General features: G+C 37.3%; 1 protein-coding gene across 1 annotated transcript; it reads right to left on the reverse strand.

Annotated features, from left to right (window-relative positions):
- Nucleotides 1–452: 452 nt before the first annotated feature.
- LOC100650773 lies at nt 453–22,455 on the reverse strand. Its single transcript, XM_003397298.4, has 8 exons — nt 22,244–22,455; nt 21,806–22,167; nt 19,723–19,967; nt 17,372–17,503; nt 12,192–12,294; nt 11,926–12,118; nt 7,855–7,936; nt 453–7,628 (listed from the first exon to the last, which is right to left on the reverse strand). The coding sequence occupies exons 3-8, from the start codon at nt 19,873–19,875 to the stop codon at nt 7,482–7,484; spliced, it is 810 nt and encodes a 269-aa protein (XP_003397346.2). The 5' UTR covers nt 19,876–19,967; nt 21,806–22,167; nt 22,244–22,455; the 3' UTR covers nt 453–7,481.
- Between the last annotated feature and the right edge of the window lie 808 nt (nt 22,456–23,263).

The following is a 23,263-nucleotide window of genomic DNA, read 5'->3' on the forward strand; positions in this document are numbered from 1 at the left end:
ATACCTGTAGTAACTTAATGGGTCTTTAGAGTAAGGACAAGTAATGATGTTTTGGTTTAACAAATAATATTCAAAACAACGAACTGATTACAATACTGTCGTACATCTTATTATCATATTCGGCTCTCAACTTCCCGATTCATACTCTCTGGCTCCTCCACTCACACTCTCCGGCTTCTGCACTCACCCTCTCTCTCTCTCTCTCTCTCTCTGACTTCTCAACTAACACTGTACGATTTCCCAACTAACTAATACGTAGGCCTTTTCTACGAAACTATTCACTTGAAGGAACGACGGCACATTGATGGACCCGACGACGCCTCGGCTCTCGCGACATTGTTCATGGTTCGACCGATATCTTAGGCCTTTTGTCTACTACATACATACCCGTCAGTTCATTCGCATATGTTTTTAATTAGTACTCTTTGTTACAGTAATTTTTATCATTAACATCTATTTTACTGTCTTTTATTATGTTAAATTCTATTAAACATTACAATTCATTTCCTATGAAAAGCTAAAAGCATCGATTGTTTAAGATGTAAATATTGTACTTAATGCCTGATTAAGAATTCAACGTTTTATTATTTATCAGAACGACGCAATAAACAATTTCCTCCCAACCTCGCCGAACACACAATAAAATCTATCAAGCATAAAGAATAATACAAACTTTCCGAACGACCTAACATCTGATGTAGATATATATAAAATTTTCAAAATAAAGAAGTAATTATTTTTTAAGTCAGTTAATCTGAATTGATCGCCATTGCATTATGTCAAGAGGTAAACACGAACTGCAACATTCCGAAACACGTATATTGTTTCTTTTTAACGGATGTTTGTTCATCAGCCTCAACCTGCCGGATGTAACAGGGAAATTCGTATTCCAGCGAGATAAATTAATTGGAGAATGTACCGCGTTACTCGAAATGCCGTGAATAACTCGCGGCTCGAATGCATCGAGGTTAATGTAACTTTAGCAAAATCGTGCGAGTGTTTTCCATGGCGGTGGCTGAATAACACAGGCTGATGTTTGTAACGTTTTGCCTGATGAAATTCCTGTTACACCATTCCTTCTTTCGTCATTGCGCTCTCGGCTATCCAACTTGCTGGCCGTTGCCAGAAAAAGCTCGACCGCATCCGAAGTTTCGTGACTTTTTTCATTTTTATATCTGTATAACTATTATTCCCTCTGGCTAGGGAAATATCAAATTTGAGGAAACGAACGCCGAACCGAAAGGGTCGATCGATCGATATTACAATCCCGACGCTTAATCACGATTTTCCATGATAAAATACCCATTCAGCGACAAAAGCGCGCTTTACTAAGCTTCTAGTCATCAACGCTCTCAATAGCAGCTGTCATACAGGTATCGGATCGTATCGATTCAACGGTTTGATAGCTTGCAAATTGTTACGATCCATGCAGCTATCTCACTCTTTGAGTCGCTTTGCTTTCCCACCCCGTTTATCAGCGATTCGTTGTTTCGTTCATTATATTTTTTCTGAAATTCCCGATATCGCAGGATTTCATCGAATTCGAATTCTACGTACAATAAATAACGAACAGATAGGCGAATATTGGGGATGAAACACACGACTGAAGTATTTTCTGCATATTTCCTGACACTAAGAAGATTTATTGATAAAAGATCGAACGAAGATGCTGTCTCTGTAAAGAGAGACGATCTTGTATTGTGAAAATCATTGAATAAATCTTGATGCACTTGACCAAGCCACTCTATGTTTTCCACGGCTCGATACGGAACTGAAGATGGGCAAATCAGTGAACTTTCCTTCTCGTCGAACCATATCCCTTAATTCATTTTACTTACATTTAATTAAGTCAAATCGAATTGATTTAACTCAAACGTCGTGTAGGATGTTATTAGACAGAAGAGAAAGGATGCAGTAAATTTGAAAATCTTTATGTAGAGCACTGAAAACAATTAGATCAGTAAAATGGAGCTTCGTAGATTGAAGAGAAGGTGATAACAAACTTACTCGGAAATAGAGAGATACGAAGAAGAATAATAGAATATCATCGGAAAGTAATCCCTGATTTCCTTGAAAATTAGTTGAATCAGGAAAAGTTAACGGCGCTCGCCGCAAACGATGAACGACATCGATCGTGCAACACGCAGTTCTATTCTAACGAAAATTCAATTGAACGATATTCCGCGCGATCTCGAGCCGCGAGTTCGTATCTACTTGAATTCCGGTTGCACCAGCAAACTCGATAAAAATGGTGGTAGAGGCACAAACGTGGATACGAAGACAAATGGACGAACGTGAAGCCAACGAGCAGAGATGAGAATCAGAATCAGGGCCGTGTCGAAATTTAAATTCACCGGGTACGTTCCGTGACGTGAACGAGAAGTTTTCTAGCCGCGTAAGACGAGCACGTGTACAACTCCTTGCCAACGATCGTCACCGATAATTTATGTTTTCTCTGTCGCATTTCTCACGCGAGCGAAATGGCCGCGAAATTAGAATTTACTATCGTAAAGTAATATATACCATTTTAGTCCACGTTATTCTTGATTATCGTTGATTATCGTAAATCACATCCCAATAAAGCGCACCAAATTCTAATAGCCAATTTTGGAGATTTTATGACCGAACTCCACGTTGACACGAAGAGATTTGAACAGTTAACAATCACGTGAAGTACACGAAATAAATATCCTGTCCTATAATAATGTGATCCTTCGGCTGCATTAGAAACTTTGACATTTCTATCAATCAAAAGACTCTTCGATAGAAGAAATAAAATAATCATTTGTATTACATCTCAGGAACCAATCGAAACGCGACAAAAGTTATTTAACAAACTGTCATCTTCTACGTTTGAATTTCGTGGAGCTGATCAGCGTGGTTTCTGAATGCCTCGATTATTCTAACAGTTCTTCATACTTGGATCGACTCGTATTTAATCTGAATTACGGTTTTCAAACAATAGCGATCAATCATAGCAGCGAGTTCTAAGCAACTCTCGAATCGCGGCAAAACAAATATTACGTACGTTCCTATCTATACGGTTGGAGAAACGTTCGGTCGATATGAGCTTCGTGCGCCAGGCGAAAGTTTCGTGATTTCGCGATCTATTGCTTGCACTCCGGAGCCGACGATTTACAAACAGACAGAAAAGGCTTTGCCAACTGAAACTTGTAAAATCAATTATCGGCGTTCGCGGTAACTCCCGGTTAGGAAAACCGATTTCGACGCAGATCTCAGCAAGACGAAGATCGATCCGTCTGCCAGCCCGTGGAAAAAACCTACTAGCCGAGTGGAATTGCGATTCGACCCACTTATTTTCAGTTCGCGTTCAAGCCACTTGAAATTCCGCCGGCCTTTAAGATAGTTCTCACGTATTTACAGAAAAAAAAAACTTCGTTTTAAGTTGTTTGCTCGGTCAGAGAGAAACAATAAGAAACTCGTTTAACTTCATTTAACGGCCAATAATTCCCCCCTGACGTAATAAAAATCCATGGCTATTAAAAATTGATCGCGTTTCTTGTTTATAGTGGCAATATTCTCGAGAGTAACCAATTCTGTCAAAAAGCTTATCGACGATACAATAGAGAATCTCCTATCGGTTCTAAAACTAATAAATTTCACAGCGTGCAGCGCTACGGGCTCCTGAGAGTGGCTTTTCATCGAATAAATTTGTTACGGTGGCTCTTACAGAAATTACTAGTTGAATCTCGATAAAAAGGGACGCATCTAATCAAATTAAAAGTTCTAATATAAAAGAAATATTTTATATTCCTCGCCTTTACGATGGCTAGGAAAAACCTACCTGCGCTTTCTTTGTTCGTATTGATCAAGCAGATCGATTCTGCCACGTGAACAAAGAAACCGAGTTCTGTATATAAAACAGCGAAAAATAATTAATCGCTGCGCCGCCTCGCCCGTATGGAAAGGTTCGCGAGACGGAAATTTATTACACTTCTTTAAGGCCGCGGGACAATTAACGGTGAGAAATAAAAGTGAGATAGGGGAGGAAGTGTTGCCACAAAGGAAGAAAGGAACGTCACCGGTGAACGTGAAACGCGTCTGCCGTATAAATTACCCGATCTCTAATTAAGTAGAACCGAAGTGCTCGTTAAGGGCCGAGCTGTTAATCATCGGACTCGTGGTCGGTGCGACTGAAATTTTTCCGTCGCTTGCACGGTCACGTATCTCTGTATGAGACAAAATTATTCGAGTTTGTTGGCAACGCCGTACGAAAATTCGGTTCTATTACTGGCTGTTAATAAATTTCCCGTGCGCTGCTATTAATTTTTATTCGAACTCGAACGATACGCGAATAATTATTTACGAGACACCGAGAAAAAAAGAATCAGAAACAAGAATTATGGCTCACCGTTCGTAGACCATAACACGATGTTGCATCAGATTCCAAAAAGTATCCCTTTAATCCAGATTTTCGCACGTAAAAGAAAAGGCATACACGCGAAAACTATATTCCACGCACACCAAACTATCGATATACTATTGCAATACACGTGCATTTTCTATGCGCGCAGAGCATCACGTGCGAACGGAATATACGAGCATGTATTCCTATCCATACACGAAACTGTCAAACTTGTTATCGATGTCGTGTTCACAATCCAACTGATATGGAAAGAGATGGTGTATGGCCCAGAAAGAAGAGGACATAGGAAAAATGATGACGTTTCTGGGACGAGTGGAAGAAGAGCTAGCAAATTATATCCGCCATTCGACACTATTACCTGTGTGATTATCGTAAAAATAACCTTTTAAATATAATTTCCAATTCATGTTATTAAACTTACATATATAAATGTACATAAAACTTATTTAAACGCTGGTAAATAAATATACATTGGAATTTTTATTTCAGGGCTGTAGAACCTTTGTTAATTTTTAAAAATAAATTCATACGGTAGCTTTGCAATCCCTGTTTAAGGGTACAATGCCAAGTACACTTGGGATACGCGATCTGTGGTTGCGATTCGGCTCTCCTCGAATGTTCAGCCGGAAATTAAAGAGTCTTCCACGAACAACTAACCGGAAGGAAGGGCGATGTTTTTCCATTCTGCGTCGCTCCCTAAATACGCGTCAAACAGGGACGCGAAAGAAAGAGGGTACAAAAAAGGGGGAGGGGGAAATGTAGGAGAAAACGAGATAGCAATGACCAATTTTCACCGACACCGACACTGGTCGCGTATCTCATTTCAGGCAAGCGACCGACCCAATTTCGCGACAATGCGCGTTCTCTACGAAAAGAGATAGAAATGAATAAACGATATAGAAGAGGAGGACAACGAGAGGAAAAGGGTGGAATACAGGGGTGGATGTGTTGAAGGGAGGAAGGGTTTGCAATGCGCGGCGGTTTTACGCGGCCGTGCGAGTTGCAATTCATGCGGCGCAGGAACTGATATTTCGCGGAAAATGAATCACTCTTATACAAACGAACGGACACACAGTGGTAACGGAATACAATAGTCAGACAATGGGGAAAGCGTAGCTTTCGGCCGGCGGTGGCTGCGGCTCGGACGGAGAGATCGTAACCAGAGAGATGCGCGACAGCGCTGGATTCCGTGGCTTCCTAGGGGGAGGAAAACGTACCCTGGAAAGGATGAAACTAGCGTTCTCTATGCCCGGCGGCGGAACAAAGGTACACGTTTAGGAATAGAAACTGCACCGTGCTGTCGGAACAACATCCAAATTAAATTCGAGGCGCCCAGTAGAATCGAGCGGATTCTGTCTTTCTTCTCAGATTGGCCACTAATTGATCATTAATCGTTAATTTAATTAACGTATTACTGAGCCGATGTTCAATAGAGAAACCTGCAGACGTTTGCTCGAGGATTGAATAACTCTCTTATTGTTAGTTAGGTTCATTATACTTTACATGTGCTTTTATTAATAACAATCAGTGTTTCTAACGAAAAAATAATTTTCATATATTTTGTACTAAATTATTTTCGTTCGAGTAATGTGTAATATTTTACCAATAAATATTCAAATAGGAAGAAATCATCTTTACAGGAACGAGGAAACAGACATAGAACTTGCAGGATGTGAAAGGTACACTTTATACGATATTACTTCTCCCACTTTATATCTTGTTTGTAAAATAAAGCGAAAATTTGTTTTTTAATCATATCTGTATTTATGTATCCCAGATCGTTTAAATGCAATTTCGTTTAATTTCAATGCAACACAAGTAACGAGAGCATTTCAGGTTGAACCTCTATCGAGTATTTTCCTGAAATATTATAGAACACTGGAGATCTTTGAACGCCGTGTTCAAACGCACAACCATTTAGCATGGCATGTGATATTGCAAACTGTTTTATAAGCCCGGCTGTTTCTCTTTCCTCTCTCCTCTCACCCGTTAGCTTTCGTCCTTTGATGCTCGTGAACCGAAGCAACCAATAAAGGTTTTCGAGGACAGCTGTATCGACAGCAGCGATTCATTTCTTTTGACTATCTTCGAAGTTGGAATCCCTGGATCAGTCAACGCGTTTACACGCACAAAACACACGCATACGAATAGATCCAAATTCTTTGGCTTTCATGAAATTTAAAAATCATCGGCTTGAAGGGTAGTCACGTTCTCTCGAGATTGCTCCTTTGAAATGTGGTCAATCGTAGCACGTTTCTATCTTATCAAACGTCTCTTGGAGAACTTTCATAAAATTTAATAGCTCACCCGACATCTCTTCTCACTCGATTCGACATGTATTACCTTGCGAAAACCATTCGTACTGATTTCTCTTCCATATTTCTATGGACAGACGAAATATTTAAAAAACAACTCAAAATAGAGCGTCTCCCGCACGCGTGCAAACACGACTAATTCGACCTAGTTCGATATACATTTATGGCGACGTGTGCCTAATACGCATGTAAAATATTAAAACACGCTATTTCTGGTGTTTTTTTTTTTTCAAAATAACGAGATACGGCGTTAAATAATAAAGACGTGAATCTGTGTGAAACTCGAAAGCACAATTAAAATCTTGTTAACTAATTCTACATTCACCGCGGTCCATTCTCCATTCTACAAAATCTCTAATTAATTTCGCAGTATACACTGCTTCGCGTATTATCATACACATTATCATCATTTCCATACTTCCACCTATTAAGTTACATCGTGTCACGCTGAACGCTTCTGATCCACAACTTTCGATTCATTCTCTTCTTGTTTCACTGCAAACAGCTTCAAACTATTTCATAACAACCCATCATTTCTCTATCAACTCGAAGACTTACTAAATTCCATTCTTTCTAGATCTATTCTCCTAAGAAACCTGCAACTCCGTCGTTCTATCGTCGTATTGTATTGTAGAATCGCGAACCTATTATCTTTTATAGTTGTTCGTCCTGTAGCAATTCTTCCCGTAACATAAAGAGATTTCGTACAAGTTCCTCCATTGCACGAAAAGTAAGTGGAAGATGCAGTTCTGATTTTGCACAGTGCAGCAAGTAGAAATTCAATAGATAGCTGAATGGTAGAGAATGTTGTAGAGATTGTTACGATGGGCGTGATCTATGGGTGCACCGTGACCCGGCCGACCCCACAACTTTCTCCAGGTATCGAAATGTCTTCGACAGCTTTCCAACTCAATCTTTTGTTCCTCCTGGAATAAAAATCATCCCTTTACAAGCTACATCGTAGAATCGAATCAAATTAAGCGATTGCCGATCGAAACTTGATGAAATCCCAAAACAGCTAATACATTATTATTCATTCAGAAATTGGAAATATTACTTTCGAACGCAGTACGCTATCGTTTGATTTTATCAAGTCATCTGTTGATTAGAGATCGAGTTAGCCTGACGTATTATCGATTGCAATACACTTACCAATGCCTTCTCTCGTTTTCGTTGCACTTGCTCGGCGAGTTCAGCGATGTATTCGCGATTCTCAACCTCCAACGATCGCAATCTACAAAAGCGATGCAGATAAGCTTGGCGGATTTCAATATTTTCAATATTATTCGACTCGTTCGTCATTTTCATTACGTCTTCTTGCTTTTCAAACACATTGATCCGGATAACTTTGGCAAATGAAAAAAAATGTGACACGAAAGCTCTGCGTTGTTTTGCTCCTGCATCCCGAACACGTGCCTCGTGTAACGCAACAAATCGAAGTTTCGTCGAAACGAATCACGCGTTTTAGGTCGTGTTCTGAATTTTTGGTGTTCAAAGAAGGCCGCTCGTGCGTGGACAACATCTTCTCCCAAAACGTTTAACCGGAAATTATAGTTATCGATCGAACATTCGATCACAGCCGAAATTGTGGTCTATAATCGCTTCACACATATTGAAAACTGCGGTGAAATTGCGGATAGTCGCAGGTGAGGCTTTCGCCTGCAACGGTTGATATAAATATTCCGACGATAACTTTTGATTTCGCTGATTCAGATAATGGCCGCAACATTCATTACGATTTGTATGGGAAGTTACGATAATACCAGTGTTGTAAAATTCACTTCAAAACGAACGCGGGCTATTTTCAAATGCTCTTAAATGCTATTTTCAATACAAGAAAATAAGTTTTAATCCGCTGGAATGGATTTTAAAATCCACCGCAGAAAGCAGACTAATATTTTGACAAAGTAGAGTATAAATGGCGAACAAGGAAAAAGGAACGGCTCTTGAAACAGCTTTCTTGTTGAAAGGAAAACTCTTCTCTATTTCTCCGATAAACTTCACTGGAATCTATAAAACTTTCATCGAGTCACGTTGTTGAAAAAGTTGGCAAATGTCACGATGTAATGTGAAAGCACGTTAAGAGAATCGTAAGAAGCAAGAAAAGTGTCTACAAAACAATAGTCGCCGCAACGATAGCAGCCTTTTTTACGACGTTAATGTATGAAGCAAACACGTTTGCCAACTACTTGTTACCGCGCTTCCACTTACGAGAGACCTGCCGCAATACAAACTTCTACAGTCCTCAGAAAACTATTGCAATATTGTTTGTGAACCATACTTGACTTTTTACGCGAATATTATCCAAGTACCCTAGTTTCGTGCAATTTTATCAATGTTTTCTCGCGAGCAAATAAATTTCATGCTTTAATGTAAAACTGATGCAATATGAACTATTCAGAACCTACATTGTTCGACTTCATAAATTGAAAAGCAGAAAAAATAGTGATATTACCGCGAAAAGAATTTTGTTAATTTATCTTGGAATTTGTTGTGCAAGTTGGACTTTAGTATTTGAATTGGAAATAGAAGTAAATTAAGAAATTGTTAAAAGTTGATCAGTTTGATCAATTTATAATACAAGAGGCTCGTACATGATGCAACAATTCAATAAAAGTAAGTAAATAAAATTCATGATAAAATGTAATGAAACGATATTGCTCTTCGTTTTGGTGAAATGAATAAAGTACTATAAAAAATTGTAAAAATCAATTTACGTTCTTTAAAAATTCAAGCATGAATTCGAAATAATTCCTTGTCCATCTGTCCCGGAAGATTTAACCAGCCTCTCAAAGAAGAGATAAGCGCGATGTTACCCTACGAGACTACGTCGGACAGCGATTCGCTGAGGGTATTTACTTTTTAATAGTTACTCGCATGCGAGACATTATGCAGATAAAAGTCCAGAAACTCCGATGAGAGTGCAATATTTTTATTCTACAAGGGCTAATCCCTCTTTCTTGCGATTGGGATGGGTTGGCTTTTTACTAGCTGGAAGAAATCTTCCTCCGTGTTATAAAGAAGAGAATAGAAGATAAATCGAAAGTAGACCAACGAAAACAACGGAGGTTATAACGATCAGAAAACTTTCGGAATAAATTGAAGTTCTATCGAGTTGTTGGAAAATGGCAACTTCCAACTTTCCAGATATTTAGAATCTGCATAACTGAAATGGAACACGAACCACTAATTAAAAGGAAACACGCAACGATCCAATGGAAAAGAATTTTTTTTTATCTTCCAGAGATACTTATTTTAAACTTGTAACTTTATAAAGAAGTTACAGAAGATCAAGGTAGAAACTGTTGGAGGGTTTGCTGACCGTGTTTTTTTGGCTCAATATCAAATTTTGTTTAGTCGCTAGACTGACAGTAGAAATAAGTGCGAAACATTGTGCCGCTGTCTTTTCTTTTCTCAAGAATCGTTCTGCGAGATAAGAGTCCCTTCATTAACGAACGCAAGAATTGGATTAGAACAGCCATTTCTAGAATTTTCCTTCTCTACATATCTTCTTTTCTCGCTGTTATTTTATGAAGGAAAGGAAGACAATGGTGTAATAGATTAAAAATGATCGATTATCGAAAGGTTCATTTTAGAGCATAAAGAAAAATATATCGCATCGATTCTGTCACCTTTTCTTCTACGAAGGAGTCGATAATCAACGATGATTAATTGCACAGTGTTTCGCTGACGTCCAATCATATTATAAACAACGTAACACGCCGCTAGCTGCTGCTTCATACAAAATTCCATTAAACGCTATCAAAGTGTCTCGTTATACATTAGTCTCTCAGTGTTCCTATCTGTAATCGGTACAACGACGTCATGATAAAACAATATTCCCTATGCCCTCGACTACATTATTTCAATGAGCACAGAATGGCAAAACGATTAATTGACAGCGTAATAACGCTACTTTGCAAAATTTCATGTGCAAACTTTGATGAAAGTTTGCACTGATCCAAAAGTCATAGACGTGCATGTTGTCAGCTAAGAGAAACATTCATCAATATACCAATGATGAATCTGAAACGTCAAAGACTGAGAAAATTATCAGGAATAATGGATCTTGAATCTAAAATTATGGAATAATTGTAGGATATAATTTTAGATTCTGCAAATGTAATTCTATAATTGTAGAATCTATAAAACTACTATTATATAATTCTATATTCAACGGCTGATATTTGATCGAACCAAAAAAGTAGGTATTATCGTGATTAAATTATTCAAGACACGTTATTGCCGAGAGGAAAATCCTCTCAGTCTTTGACATTTCAAATTCATAATTGGTATATTGGTACATAATTATAACGCGAATATATAAGAGGATTCAAAAAACATTTTCAATGAAAAATATTTATGATCGATCTGAAAACCGCCAAAACCCTCAAATTCTAACGAACAACGATTTAAACTGTCGCAAACAAATTTTCTTTAAACAAGCGTGCGTTTCAAGTAGAATTAGTCGTGCGCTTACGCTTGTTTCGTATTACACGAATCGAGTCATAATACGAAACGGGAAGCGTAAGATCACAAAGGAGCGGAGAAGAAAAGCAATATCTTAAAGTGCAAGGAGAAAGTAAAAGGGAAATGACTGACGTGAACGACGATACTCGACAAGGCAGCCGTCTCGAACGATTTTTCAACACTTAGTTGCCGAAACACCTTGAAACTAGAGGAAAATTAGAGAGAGGAGCTAGAAGATATTGCAAGCAAAACTGTTGACGAACATACAGAGCGACAGACTGTAACGTTGACAAACATTCGAGAGGAAGAGGGATGCTAAAGAGGAACCGTCAGCTGAACTTGTCGAGGTCGAGAGAGTTCGGGTCAATGGGTTGATTACTGCTGTAATGCAGTTACATCCTCCGAGTAGCGTAACAACGCTAACCAGACCTGCATTGTAGGCTCATGGTTCGTCGCATTTTGATATGGCGTGTCTTTCGACACGTCGAGATTGAACTCGACACGATAATGAAACTTTGAACACCTGGCGAGAAAACTGAAAATTATTCATTACCAAGCAACAAAACAAAAAATCATGAATGAAGAACGTATCCACAAATCAAAATGATCCATAAAATAAAACGCTGAAGTACAATAACAAAATTAAGAATGGACGAAAACGTATGAAAAATCGGATATCAGAAATGAAAATGATGCATGTAATAAAGCGTTAACGAATGCCTAGAAAATTCATTTCCAAAACATAATACGTACGGGTCCATCGTATATCCAGGACGAGTGGCATCGGTAGCAACGTGACGATTGTTTTGCGATTGCGATTGCGAGCAATATCGTCTGCTAGTTAAAAGAGGGACCAATTCCACACCCCCGGTCAATTCGTACACCTGAACTTCCTCGTTGTAGGGATTTTTTGAATCCTGTATCAGCTGCATATCCGTAGCAATACCTAGGAAATAGACTGACCTAGAAACCGGATGCTGACCTTCCCACGCCGACACCGAGAATTTCCATCCGTTTACCTGGTTCTGCTTTATCATCAAAGAACTTGTTCATATTCGTGACGGGCAAAGGATTAATACTCCTTCTGTGTAGCCTTTCGATGGTTGAATTGCTCGTACAGCCCTGAAAGGATTCAACATGATGACTCGCTGCAACCGATGCAGCTTGTGCAGTGCAAATCGAATCGACTTAAGTCAGACAGGAGTTCATTGATATTCGTGTCTTCGATTCGAGTTCATCGCTTCTAACATCTAGCAACGTAGCAGTGTTCTAACAAAGTGCCATTAGATATAATCTTTCAAACTTTTTCTAGTGTACCAACTCTTTAGATCTTGTTAAATCCATTGCTGTCTAGTTAAGATGCACATCTTGATAAAAGTAACAGCGGAATTTATCGAGTATCGTTCGTTGAAATCCGATGAAACTGAAATTAGAATCGTATCTTGATTCGCATTGACTTAACCACTGAAACTATCGCTCATTCAATCTGCAATGTCGAATAAAAAAAGGAAAGAACGAAGCTCAGAAGGTTGAAAACTTAATTAAAGGGAAAAATTCTTCAAACAACTAAAAACGAATAAGAAAATCAAAGAGTAAATCACGAGGAAGGGCAATAGAACTGACAAGAAAAATCTATCATCAGATAATCAGTAATCGCTTAGCTAGTCTAGGCTTGACTTAACACGGTTGCATCGTTCATTCATCAACGTCATTCTAGTTAGCTGGTTAGTTACAGTAAGGCTGTGTGGTTTATTAAGAAGAAAAACAGAAAACCTTCCATAAATTCATGCCCGGAAGCAGCTTCATGCCGAGAAAGAGAGAAAACGTAACGGTTTTGAAGAGGTGAAGGAAGATTCACGCGCTGTGGGACCTCCAGTGGGAAAGATGGAGAGAAACAGGGAGGGTGATAGCGAGAGGACGAGTTTACGTACAGGAAGAAGTAAACTTGGCTGAAGTGGAACGTGCTAATAAATTTCAGTTTAAACTTTCGGGCTGTGGAAACTGGTCAGAGGATCGTTCAATTACGCAGTAACGTGGCACAGTTATGTGTTTGTCGTTCGGGGATGCTACAGCGGTTAATTAAAAATTAAGAGTTTCATCCTTGAGGATGGTTGACCAGGCCGAGGCTAAGAGGCAGAGGAAAGCCCGAAAGGAGACTAGGGTTGGATAGCGTGCTCGATTGAAGCCGCGTCTCCACGGAAACGCAACCGCCGTGCCTCGAAAGCATGTTCATATAAGCGCTAATTTCCACATCAAACGCTGTTTACCAACACCCGCCGTGTACGATGATATTCCAGCTCGATAGAAAAACCTACAGCCGTTCCTACCGACACGGTACGCGTCGTTGCATTCGTTTCTATCACGGGACTTTAACCTGCGTATGCACAAGTCGTAAAAATTCAGACGGAAAACCCAGCACGCCTTGATCTCGTCTCTGTACGGTTCGAAGGATTCAATCTCCCTTTGCTAATGGCTCATGCAATCCCGATCTACAAGCTCCATGTAAGTGTATAGATACGAACGAAGGTGTACGAACAAAGCCTATGTACAACTTTCCAGCCAATTTCCAACAAATCTTAACGTTCAGGTAGGAAGAATCTATGAACAAGTGAACGATCAGTGTATGCTAAGGTGATTCCTAGCTATAAATGAAAATTAAACAGACCGGAGATAAATAAACATAAATGTGAAATTTATAAGAACACAAACCCAAAGTCCCTAATTACAAGCAAATTTGAGAACGAGAAACAAAGCCTGACTAACAAGCTGATCGTTGATGGGTCCTAGTACCTAACGCATCGAGAAATATGCGTACCAGAGATTCGAGGAAGCGCGCACCCAGCAACTTGGGATCCCTCCAAGGAACTCCACCCGGACCAGGTCGACCCCACGGCCAGAGCGGTGCCAGCTAAGCACACGGCGTCATAGCATATTAAGCAGTTTCCAAGGTTCGTTTCCTACACCCACAAGGTGGCTGCTTCGCATTCAAGCACGTGCTCGAAATCATTGCACCTTGTATCCTAATATTCGAGATGAATTCACTACTCGAGCATTATGATAAATCATTTACTTGTTACACATTTAGACACCTCTGTACACATGATTTTTCCGATACATGTCATCGGAATTTTTTTTGAAGGAAATACGAACGTTCGAATGTTAAATTCATCCCGCAACATTATCAAATTTTCGATTCTTATTCGTGTAATTTAATTTCCCAAAAGAAAGTTCGATAGTCGATTCAGAATGACTAATGTTTAAAACAAAGGGACAACGCGACGTTGCGATCTATTTTTCGTCGAAATTTTCCAAGGAAATTTTCGCGTCTCCTCGCAAGAGAAATTGACTTTCTTGCTGAAGCTAGTAGAAACGTTTCTAACTTTACGTGATCGGGGAACGATACGTCTACGGTCTGACCGGAAACGGACTATGTAGACGTTCTCTCTTTATCGACGTTATTGCCACGAAAAAGGTGTTTCACGTTTACCGTACAAGGAAAGACCATTACGAAATTTCTCTTACGCAAACTACTACGATTGAACTTCGCTCATTTCGAAACGTTTATAGTATTACGTTATTATTGCACGAACTTTTGTAGAAACTACAAAATATCCTGAACTTTTAATGGATTACGAAAAGCATCGTTAATTGGAAACGTTAATTATTATTATTTAGGACTAATTACTGTTCAGAAGAAAATATTTCTGAGAAATATCGAGCTTTTGCAATAATAAGTTTTTCGATGAACGTATAGTACTCAATTTCCTGCGATCTAATACAAAATTGCGATAATTTATACAAGCAAATTATCTTACTAATCGAGAATTATCGTGAAAAAAGATCTACTCGATGTTCGTTAACTAACAATCGTTAAACATGTAAAGAACATCAATATGATCCGATCGATAAGCCATCGAGATAGCGGAAAGGTTTCGTGCACGAGGCAGCTTGAGATGTTAATGAAAGGCACCATCATCGAGGTAATGGCGATATCGCCGGATCTTATCGGCACAACCGCGATAACGATGGCTATTTTCCAATTTTTCCACCATCTTGTCATCAACGAATCTTTTTTATCAGTCACTCTCTATTACGATACCTTCGTGATATTAATCGCAATGGGACTGATTTTCGAAGAATTTATTCGACTTTTAATCAAAGAGAACGCTAACGGAAATGGAGCTTAAGATATGAAGTGCGACGATTGGAAACCAAAGACAATTATCAAGACAAGCGAGATTTTAACATTATGACAGACGATATTTTAAAAATTATGAAGAGTATAAAAAGATACATGTTAAATTCGGAAACTAAATAAAAAGACAATTCATTCCTTATCTTAAAATAACATTCCTGTGAAAACTAGGAAATTTGTCTTATTATTGTACTCTCGTCTTATTGTCATATTCTTCTTTTGCAGTCTTCATATAATATTGAATGTGTTCTTGAAATGATCAAAGTCATTTGCTAGTCGAAGAGGCTATAAAGAGAACTGCTATAAAACAGCCACTCCACGATCACACGTTTTAAACAGAAAATAACAGACCAGTATATGTGAGACGTAACAACAGTCGCATACTATCTTTTTTTATCATAACTTTGAATTGCAAATAATCTTCGTGAACTAGATCCCGAATCACGATCACGAACGATCGCGGGTTAGTTGCGTTACTGGAAACATATCGGAGGCAAACATTTGCACGGTTATTATCGGGCAACGGCGAATGCATCCTTACGATGATAATGGTTCTCGTAATTGGCAGGATAATAAGGGTTAGAACGACATCCTTCAACGCGAATTGCTCGCTGTTTTCTACAAACAAGGGCGCCCTAATTTTCCCAACAATCTTCGATTCTGTTCCACTTTCTCCTCCATCTGTATTTGTATATAACGTCACGTCAAGGAATAATATTATTCGTAGATTTTCATGCCCGGAATTTCGTGAACTCATCGTCCTTGGCTTCTCGTGCAGCTTTTGCTTTGGTAAGTTGTTGGTATGGATAACATGGTAACGTTACTTCAGGCGAGTGAAACAAATTTCATTCAGAATTTCAGATAATACAATGAATTATAACGTTCAGATTGAAATAACAGAGGAATTTCAAAAGTATTTCATTTTCGTTAAAAATAAAACAACCTTGATTTTCGTCTGCTTCGTATGATTCTGTTAATTTTTAATCAGGAGAAGCTTTCTAGTAAGAATAAAGCACGTTAAATGGATGGAAGGTAAGATATCGCTGGAAGAAAAATGAGATTATTTGTTCTAATGAATTAGAAAAGTATAATTAAATATTTACTTGCAACGACAAAATCGCTAGCACGAGAATAATAGGTTAAATTATTGATGATAATTAACCGTGTCTACTTGAAAAGCTGGTTATGATTAAAACTGTAGGTTGAGAATGATTAATTCATGTCTTTGCAAATTGTTGGCGCATTTCACGCATTAATATTAAAATACTTAATGAAAAAGCAATGAACATTTTCAAAAATGCCAAGCGGTCGGTTGATTAAAACTCTTTAATTTAATGCAAAAATTGAGTGACTGTAAAAAATCAATTAATAAAATTTAAATATATGATTGATTAATAAAAATCGGAACTTCGACGCGTGTGTTTTCCCTGTGAAATCGATTTACAAATTTTTGTTTTTAACGCCACTCATAATGAATGAATAGCATCCAATTTGCGAAAATATATTCACTATTATCGCGATTTTGTCCATGTCTGCGATGCGGTAAGAGTGGCAAGTTTTTTAATTCGTCCTTAATTGAAATTTATTACGAACATTGAAAAGCTCGAAAATCCGCAAAAAGAGCTCGTTTAAATATTTACGCTCGTGATTAATAATTTCATTCATACTTTGGACTATTTGCATGTATTTTTTAATCATTAGGTTAGTAATCCTAGTATCTATGCGAAAGATATTGCGCATGCAACAAACTTTTTATCAAGACGAGAGAATGTCATTGATTGACAGAAATCCATTGCCTGCGAATCGACAGTGTAGCAACGTAAAAATGACAGCAAAAATAGCAAAAAAGCAGGGAATAACCACGTATCGCATAAAAAATGTCAATGGTTATCTAGTCAGAGACGATCGAATTTATGTCAAATGTAGTGAAAATTATGACATATCTCTTTATCCAAGTTTGATATTTTTTTATTTAAATGGTACATAAATTGTTTAAAACTTTACCTGGCTGAAATTATGACACTTTGATAATTCTGGAGGTTCTAGAGGAACGTTTTTCTTTCTAAGGGTTGCAGCACAAGGAGCACCGCCACCTGGTTTACCCCAAGGCGAATAATTCTCCAAGATTTGCTGGAGCTGTAAAAAGGAAGAAACAGTTATTTAATTTGTTGCTTTATTGATTGATTTAGAACTATCTACTTTTTAATAATGAAACAGTGTAGGTAAATGTAAAAGCATATATGTGAACTAATTAGAATTAACATGAAAATAAATGTATCCAAAATAGGCAACACTGTTGGGAATACTGTACTGGCGCGTTCCGCTTGTCTGACGCTACACAGATTGATTCTACTGGGCGCTTATCGAGTCCATATTGTCCGCACAGTTTTAAAGAGCAAAGTTTCCTTCAATATCGTTCAGCCTGGTTTTATAAATCTGCTGAAGATTTGAACGAAACTGAACTTTCTCTTTTCACCAGCTTACCGTGGATATCAATATTTCTCCAGTGAAATCTTATGAGATAATAACTTTTCCCAAAACGCGGTTACAAGTACGTTAATATTTTGATAATACACTTTAGCAGATGGAAAATTTAAAGCCCGGATATATTCCGTTGGAATAGCATTAAACTAACTTTAATATTTTGTGTTAAGATCACTTTAATGCTTAGTGTAACATTTTATAATATTTTCCCGCGTAATTCTACGTTAAGGAATTACGGAGTTATATAAGAAAAAACTTGAATAATGTTAAACCTTAATAAATGTCATTTAAAACAAAAAAGAAAATGAACCGCTTTAAATTCCTGTTCTAACTCGGTTTTAGCGAAACATTTTCATTAGAATGTCGAGTAATCCCTTTCTGTGAGCATCGCGATGAGACGTGCCTTTTAACGCGCAAGAGGTACAGGTCACGGATTTTGGAATTCTCATGTTGATTCATCACTGTAATCTACAGATAAATGCTCCTGTTTATTAATATCTAGGGAAAAATTCCTTGGCCCAGCCTTTGTAGCATACTACTAATATTCAACTGTTCGTAATCCAACGTTGGCGCTTCAAGATAAGTAATTCGGATACACTTTACAACCCTGAATCTTTTGAATCTGAATCTAATCTTTTATTGAATTTCGCTGGCTAGCCATTGCACACATATGTATCTCCTACCAGAAATTATTTTCTATAGTAAAAAAGAAATTCGAGCTCACACTGATAATACCCGTTTCTGGCGTTTTTGTGATAAAATGGATATTTACAACCCTTTTAAAGAGAAATTCCATCTTTCTAAAACATGCATTAGAACTAAAATCAACAAATTGTAGATTATATTGAAAAAAAAATTTGAGCCTTGCAACTATTTTGTTTTTTATTTTTATTTTTTACTTTTTTATAATTTTTTATATATCATTAAAACCCATAGGAAATTTATGAACGTAACTAAAGGAGTTATTACTTTCATCTGCTTTTAATCGTACTAAATAATGGTCTCCCATTTTAATGTAATAGAAATTCCTGCCTGTCAACCTAGTTATCGTTTAACAGTTTGCGATTCATCATAGCGAAAGAAATATAATCCATTTACATTGGATATCGTTAGAAATGATGGATAAAAATGTAGTCCAACTAACAATAACTAAAGGTACATGCGAGTTCCATTAAAACCAGTGAAAACATTTGCGCTCGTTAGTGAAATATTTCTTACAACTACCAAGGCAAATATACGCAGTAATTACAGCACAGCTACTAATGATACGGTTTATACAAATTACGCTCAACGATTCGCTTTAACATTCGCGAGCTACGTAAAAAAAGGAATAACATTTCAATTGCAACGAAATCTGAATCGTAGCGAGGTATAAACCACTTTACTGAAAATTTTAGTGCCTTTTAATAAAACGTTCCGCTATAAATCATTTCCATTAAGTTGTGTATCAAACGTTGTTGGCAAAATTTACAGCCGAGAGAGTACCAAAAACATACTGTTTTACTCTTCGACTATTTTCGTGCAGTAAACTATGATGACAAGCCTAAGTGCCATCTACCATTCTCGATATTGTTCCCCATTTCTATTTTACAGGGCTGGAATGGCTGTGACCACATGAAATCCCATTGTAGCGTGAAGAATCTTTTACACGGCCTCGTAAATCTCCACGGTTATTGTCGAGCTTTCGAAGAAATGCCATCAAAGGGAAAAAATAAGGGTTGTTGCCGATACGAAAGTGCAGTGTTGATCTTCATCCGATCGCCGACAACCACACCAAACGAAATTGGTAAAGCCAAAGAGGCTCGTGGTCAGCAAAGGCCAGTGACGTAAACGGTGCTCGAGTTAACATAATAGTCATTTACGACGCATACTTCTCGCTGTTCACGGTGCTTTTGACGTTGCAACTCCTCCTTTCGTCGTCTCCATGAGGCCGTTCCCTCTTCAACAGCTCGCCGTTCTCGTTCCTTTCTCGCATCCTCCTCCACTTCCGGTACGTACGTCGCCTCCGGGATATCCTGCGCCATCTCGGTCCCGGTGTCTTCCTCTTAATAAAAGGACGAACAAATCACGAGCATCGCGTGTAAGGGAACACGTGCTACATACGTGAGCAGTTATGCTGAAAATCAAATGGACGTTGCCCAAAAGTGGTTAGAGAACGAGCGAGATTGCTTTATCTATATCTCTTGCTAAAACTCTTGCAAAATTCTTGTAATTTTCCTAATGTACTAATCGTTAAGATTGTGAAAAGATTTTGCTTGATAACTATCGAGTAATTATTAATTGATTAAATACTATCAAATAATTAGTGATAAAATTACGCACTTGATAACATTACATTGATTCCTAATGATAAAACTTGAAATGTTTACTATTTATCTTTAAGTAGATGAATCGAAGAAATTACAAATGCAGATATTCAATATCAAGAGACAATATCAAAACAATCTGACAGCATCGTCTCACATGACAAGGCACTTGGTTTCGTTATCATCTGTTATCGATTTAACAAGTTATTATTCTATGAAAGAAGACGCGATACTAATCTGCATGACTATATAATAATCTCTCTCACGTAGGAATATTAACGCCTAGAGTTATTTCCTGCTTCGCGCGATACTTTTCTTTCTATTCTTTTCCAGCTGAATGTTACAATTGATCTTTCAATATTTTTAATAATTTTCAATTACAATGAAAGTTCCCGGACTTTTGTACGATATAGCTCAAATTAAAACATCAAGTGAACATGTTTTACGTAATGAAACATTTTACTAACAATAAGTGAATTTCTGTATGATGAAAATTTATCTCGCGACTCGTACGAAAAATTCATTTATTTCATTTTTTAACATAGCATAAAACATATTCAGTGTAAAAGTTTAGGTAATAACAACGCTAATTTGATTGGCTTGAAACAGAAAATACGACGAGAAGAACGATTAGTGGACGGGCAAAGTTCATTTTCACAATATAATCATTGCCTCCTATTGTTAACTTTAATATACATATATTAATTAAATTTTTAATTTATCTTTGAAAATTGGTTCCATTCGGAACACATTCAATAGAAATACGAGTAACATAAAAGAATGTTACGTTCGATTTATCCATAAAAATATTTTCATAACGTACTCGAGCGGGGAATGCGAATAGCTGGGAGTAAAATGAAAAAAAAAAAAAACTTCAGGATATGTTTGCATAAAACCATCAATATCATTTTATGTGGAAACAACGATCGTATTACGAGGTGCTTCGAAAATTTCATTTTTATAATGAAAGATTATCATCGTACATTTGAATTTTTCGGATCTAATGAATCTTTTAATAAGAAAATTTTCATATTTAAAAGAGCGTAATAATTTTTCAAATTAACGTAGGCGAATAAATTTACGAGGAATTCAACGCAACGTGCTTTTCAATATTAAGCCCATTAACAATGTATATACAATTGTTGCGTTCTGTAATGTTAAATATTTTACTTTCAAATAAGCCACAAAATCGTTTCTCTTTGCCCTGAATCAAACACGGTAAGAACATACATTCGATTCGAGATAACTGTTAAAAAATTAAATACCTTTGAATAAAACATTCTGCATAAGATTACGTAGCGACAAGTTCCTCCGCAAAGAAGGTGAAAGAAATTCCTTCATCATTGAAGAAGAAATATGCTACTTGTGATAACTATAGGAAACAATGTTTTAAACACTCAATTATTATGAGAATGGAGAGAACATATGTAAATTACGTAATCGCATGACTTATATAGCTTTCGAGTAATTGTCTCCAATTATTTTCCTTAAATGCAAGATAATTCGTTAAATGTTCGAGGGACGCTCATTGATTCGATAAAGTGCACGTTGCCCTCAATTAGAATCAGACCGAAGCTCTAACATTCTTCTGTTCTACGAGCTCGTGCACCGTTATTTTGCAAAAGGTAACATTAACTTTAATACTCACGACGATGCAGAAGTTCTGCGTGCCACGGAGACGTGGCTGGATCCCGATACGGGTAACAGTAACTCAGAAAAGTATTTGGTAAACCGATTATATCCATACAAAAGTTGTTCACCTGACGATGAGAGCACGCGACTACCAACCACCCCGTGAATCCACCCTGACGTCGCGTCGCTTCGACGAAGTCAGCCACCCTGTGCTGGTTCCCGACGTCGATTCTCTACACTCCACATACCAGTACATCCCCCTCGACGTACACTGTTACTATATGCGTCACGTTTCACGTCGTTACCATCTACCACTATACTACTCGACCTTCGACTGCTGGTTCGTGACCAGGGCCGTGAAGTTTCACGGAAGCACCCCTAACATCAAGACAGCGATTACAAAGGCAACCTATGAGCATTGGTTCAGAATAAAAAATATTTAAAGTATGCTTACTCAAGAAAATAGTTTGCGTCATATGATGAGGATTTATTTACTAAAATTGTGGGTATTAATTTGCTAGGTTAGCTATTGCGGTTTATCAAGATCTTAATTATCAATTATATCATTAATATAATTAGTCTGATTTAAATATATTAATCGAGTCAATTTTTATTTAAGTTCGCGTGTTAAGATTAGTTCTGACTTCGACTTGTACAATTCTGCGATGTACAATTTGTGGTATTAGTCGATAGTAAGTTATATTGCATATCACAATGATATTAAATTTCAACAGACGTTGCATAATTAGATATATCGTATGTCATTAACCTTTTGCCATGATATCGATCTATTAAGTACGCGTGACTATTATGCTGAAAAATACTTCTTTAATTGTATGATTGTCATATTTACTGTTGCCATTGGTGATATAATTTATAAAAAAACTCCGAGATTATTTAAATCTAAGTGCGTAAATTCAAAGAACGGAAATAAATTCTTGTGATTCATATTATGCAACAATGGAATATCATTTGAAACTGTTTTGCGACAAAAGATTGAAAAAACTATTGCTGGAATACAAATATTTGCTCAAAATCACCTGTTCTCTTTGCTAAACGTACTACGCACGAACATGCAAAGCATATTTTTCTGCTAAAGTATCTTTCTTGTATTTACTTTACTGTCATGCTGCTTGTAGAAAGAGATTTACAAGCATATGTATACATTTTTAAGGATATGAAAAGCAAGCAATGTGAGCTTCAAATTCAAATTAAGAAAAGTTCGAAAAATAAAGTACAGAAAAATAATGATACTTGTACCGAAAATCTTTTAACAAAGATTTGAAAAGAATATGGATACATTTGTACACATTAAATTTGAATTTTTATCTTAACCGCTTCTATATGCAATGAATTTCGTAATTCTTTCCCTGCTTTTATATATCATGTACATTAAACACTAATATGTAGTATTATGAAAAATTATTTATTATAAAAATTTTATAAATCTTGAGAAGAGTTATGAGTGACAGAA

This window comes from Bombus terrestris, chromosome 8 (genome assembly GCF_910591885.1).
Source record: "Bombus terrestris chromosome 8, iyBomTerr1.2, whole genome shotgun sequence".
Taxonomy (NCBI): Eukaryota; Metazoa; Arthropoda; class Insecta; order Hymenoptera; family Apidae; genus Bombus; species Bombus terrestris.

Coding starts and splice junctions, on each gene's coding strand:
- LOC100650773 (XM_003397298.4), bottom strand. CDS start 19,875: ATGGCGCAGGATATCCCGGAGGCGACGTACGTACCGGAAGTGGAGGAG. Junction 17,504..19,722: donor AGCACCGTGAACAGCGAGAA/GTATGCGTCGTA, acceptor TCCTTTTTACAG/CTCCAGCAAATCTTGGAGAA. Junction 12,295..17,371: donor AGTGTCATAATTTCAGCCAG/GTAAAGTTTTAA, acceptor GAATCCTTTCAG/GGCTGTACGAGCAATTCAAC.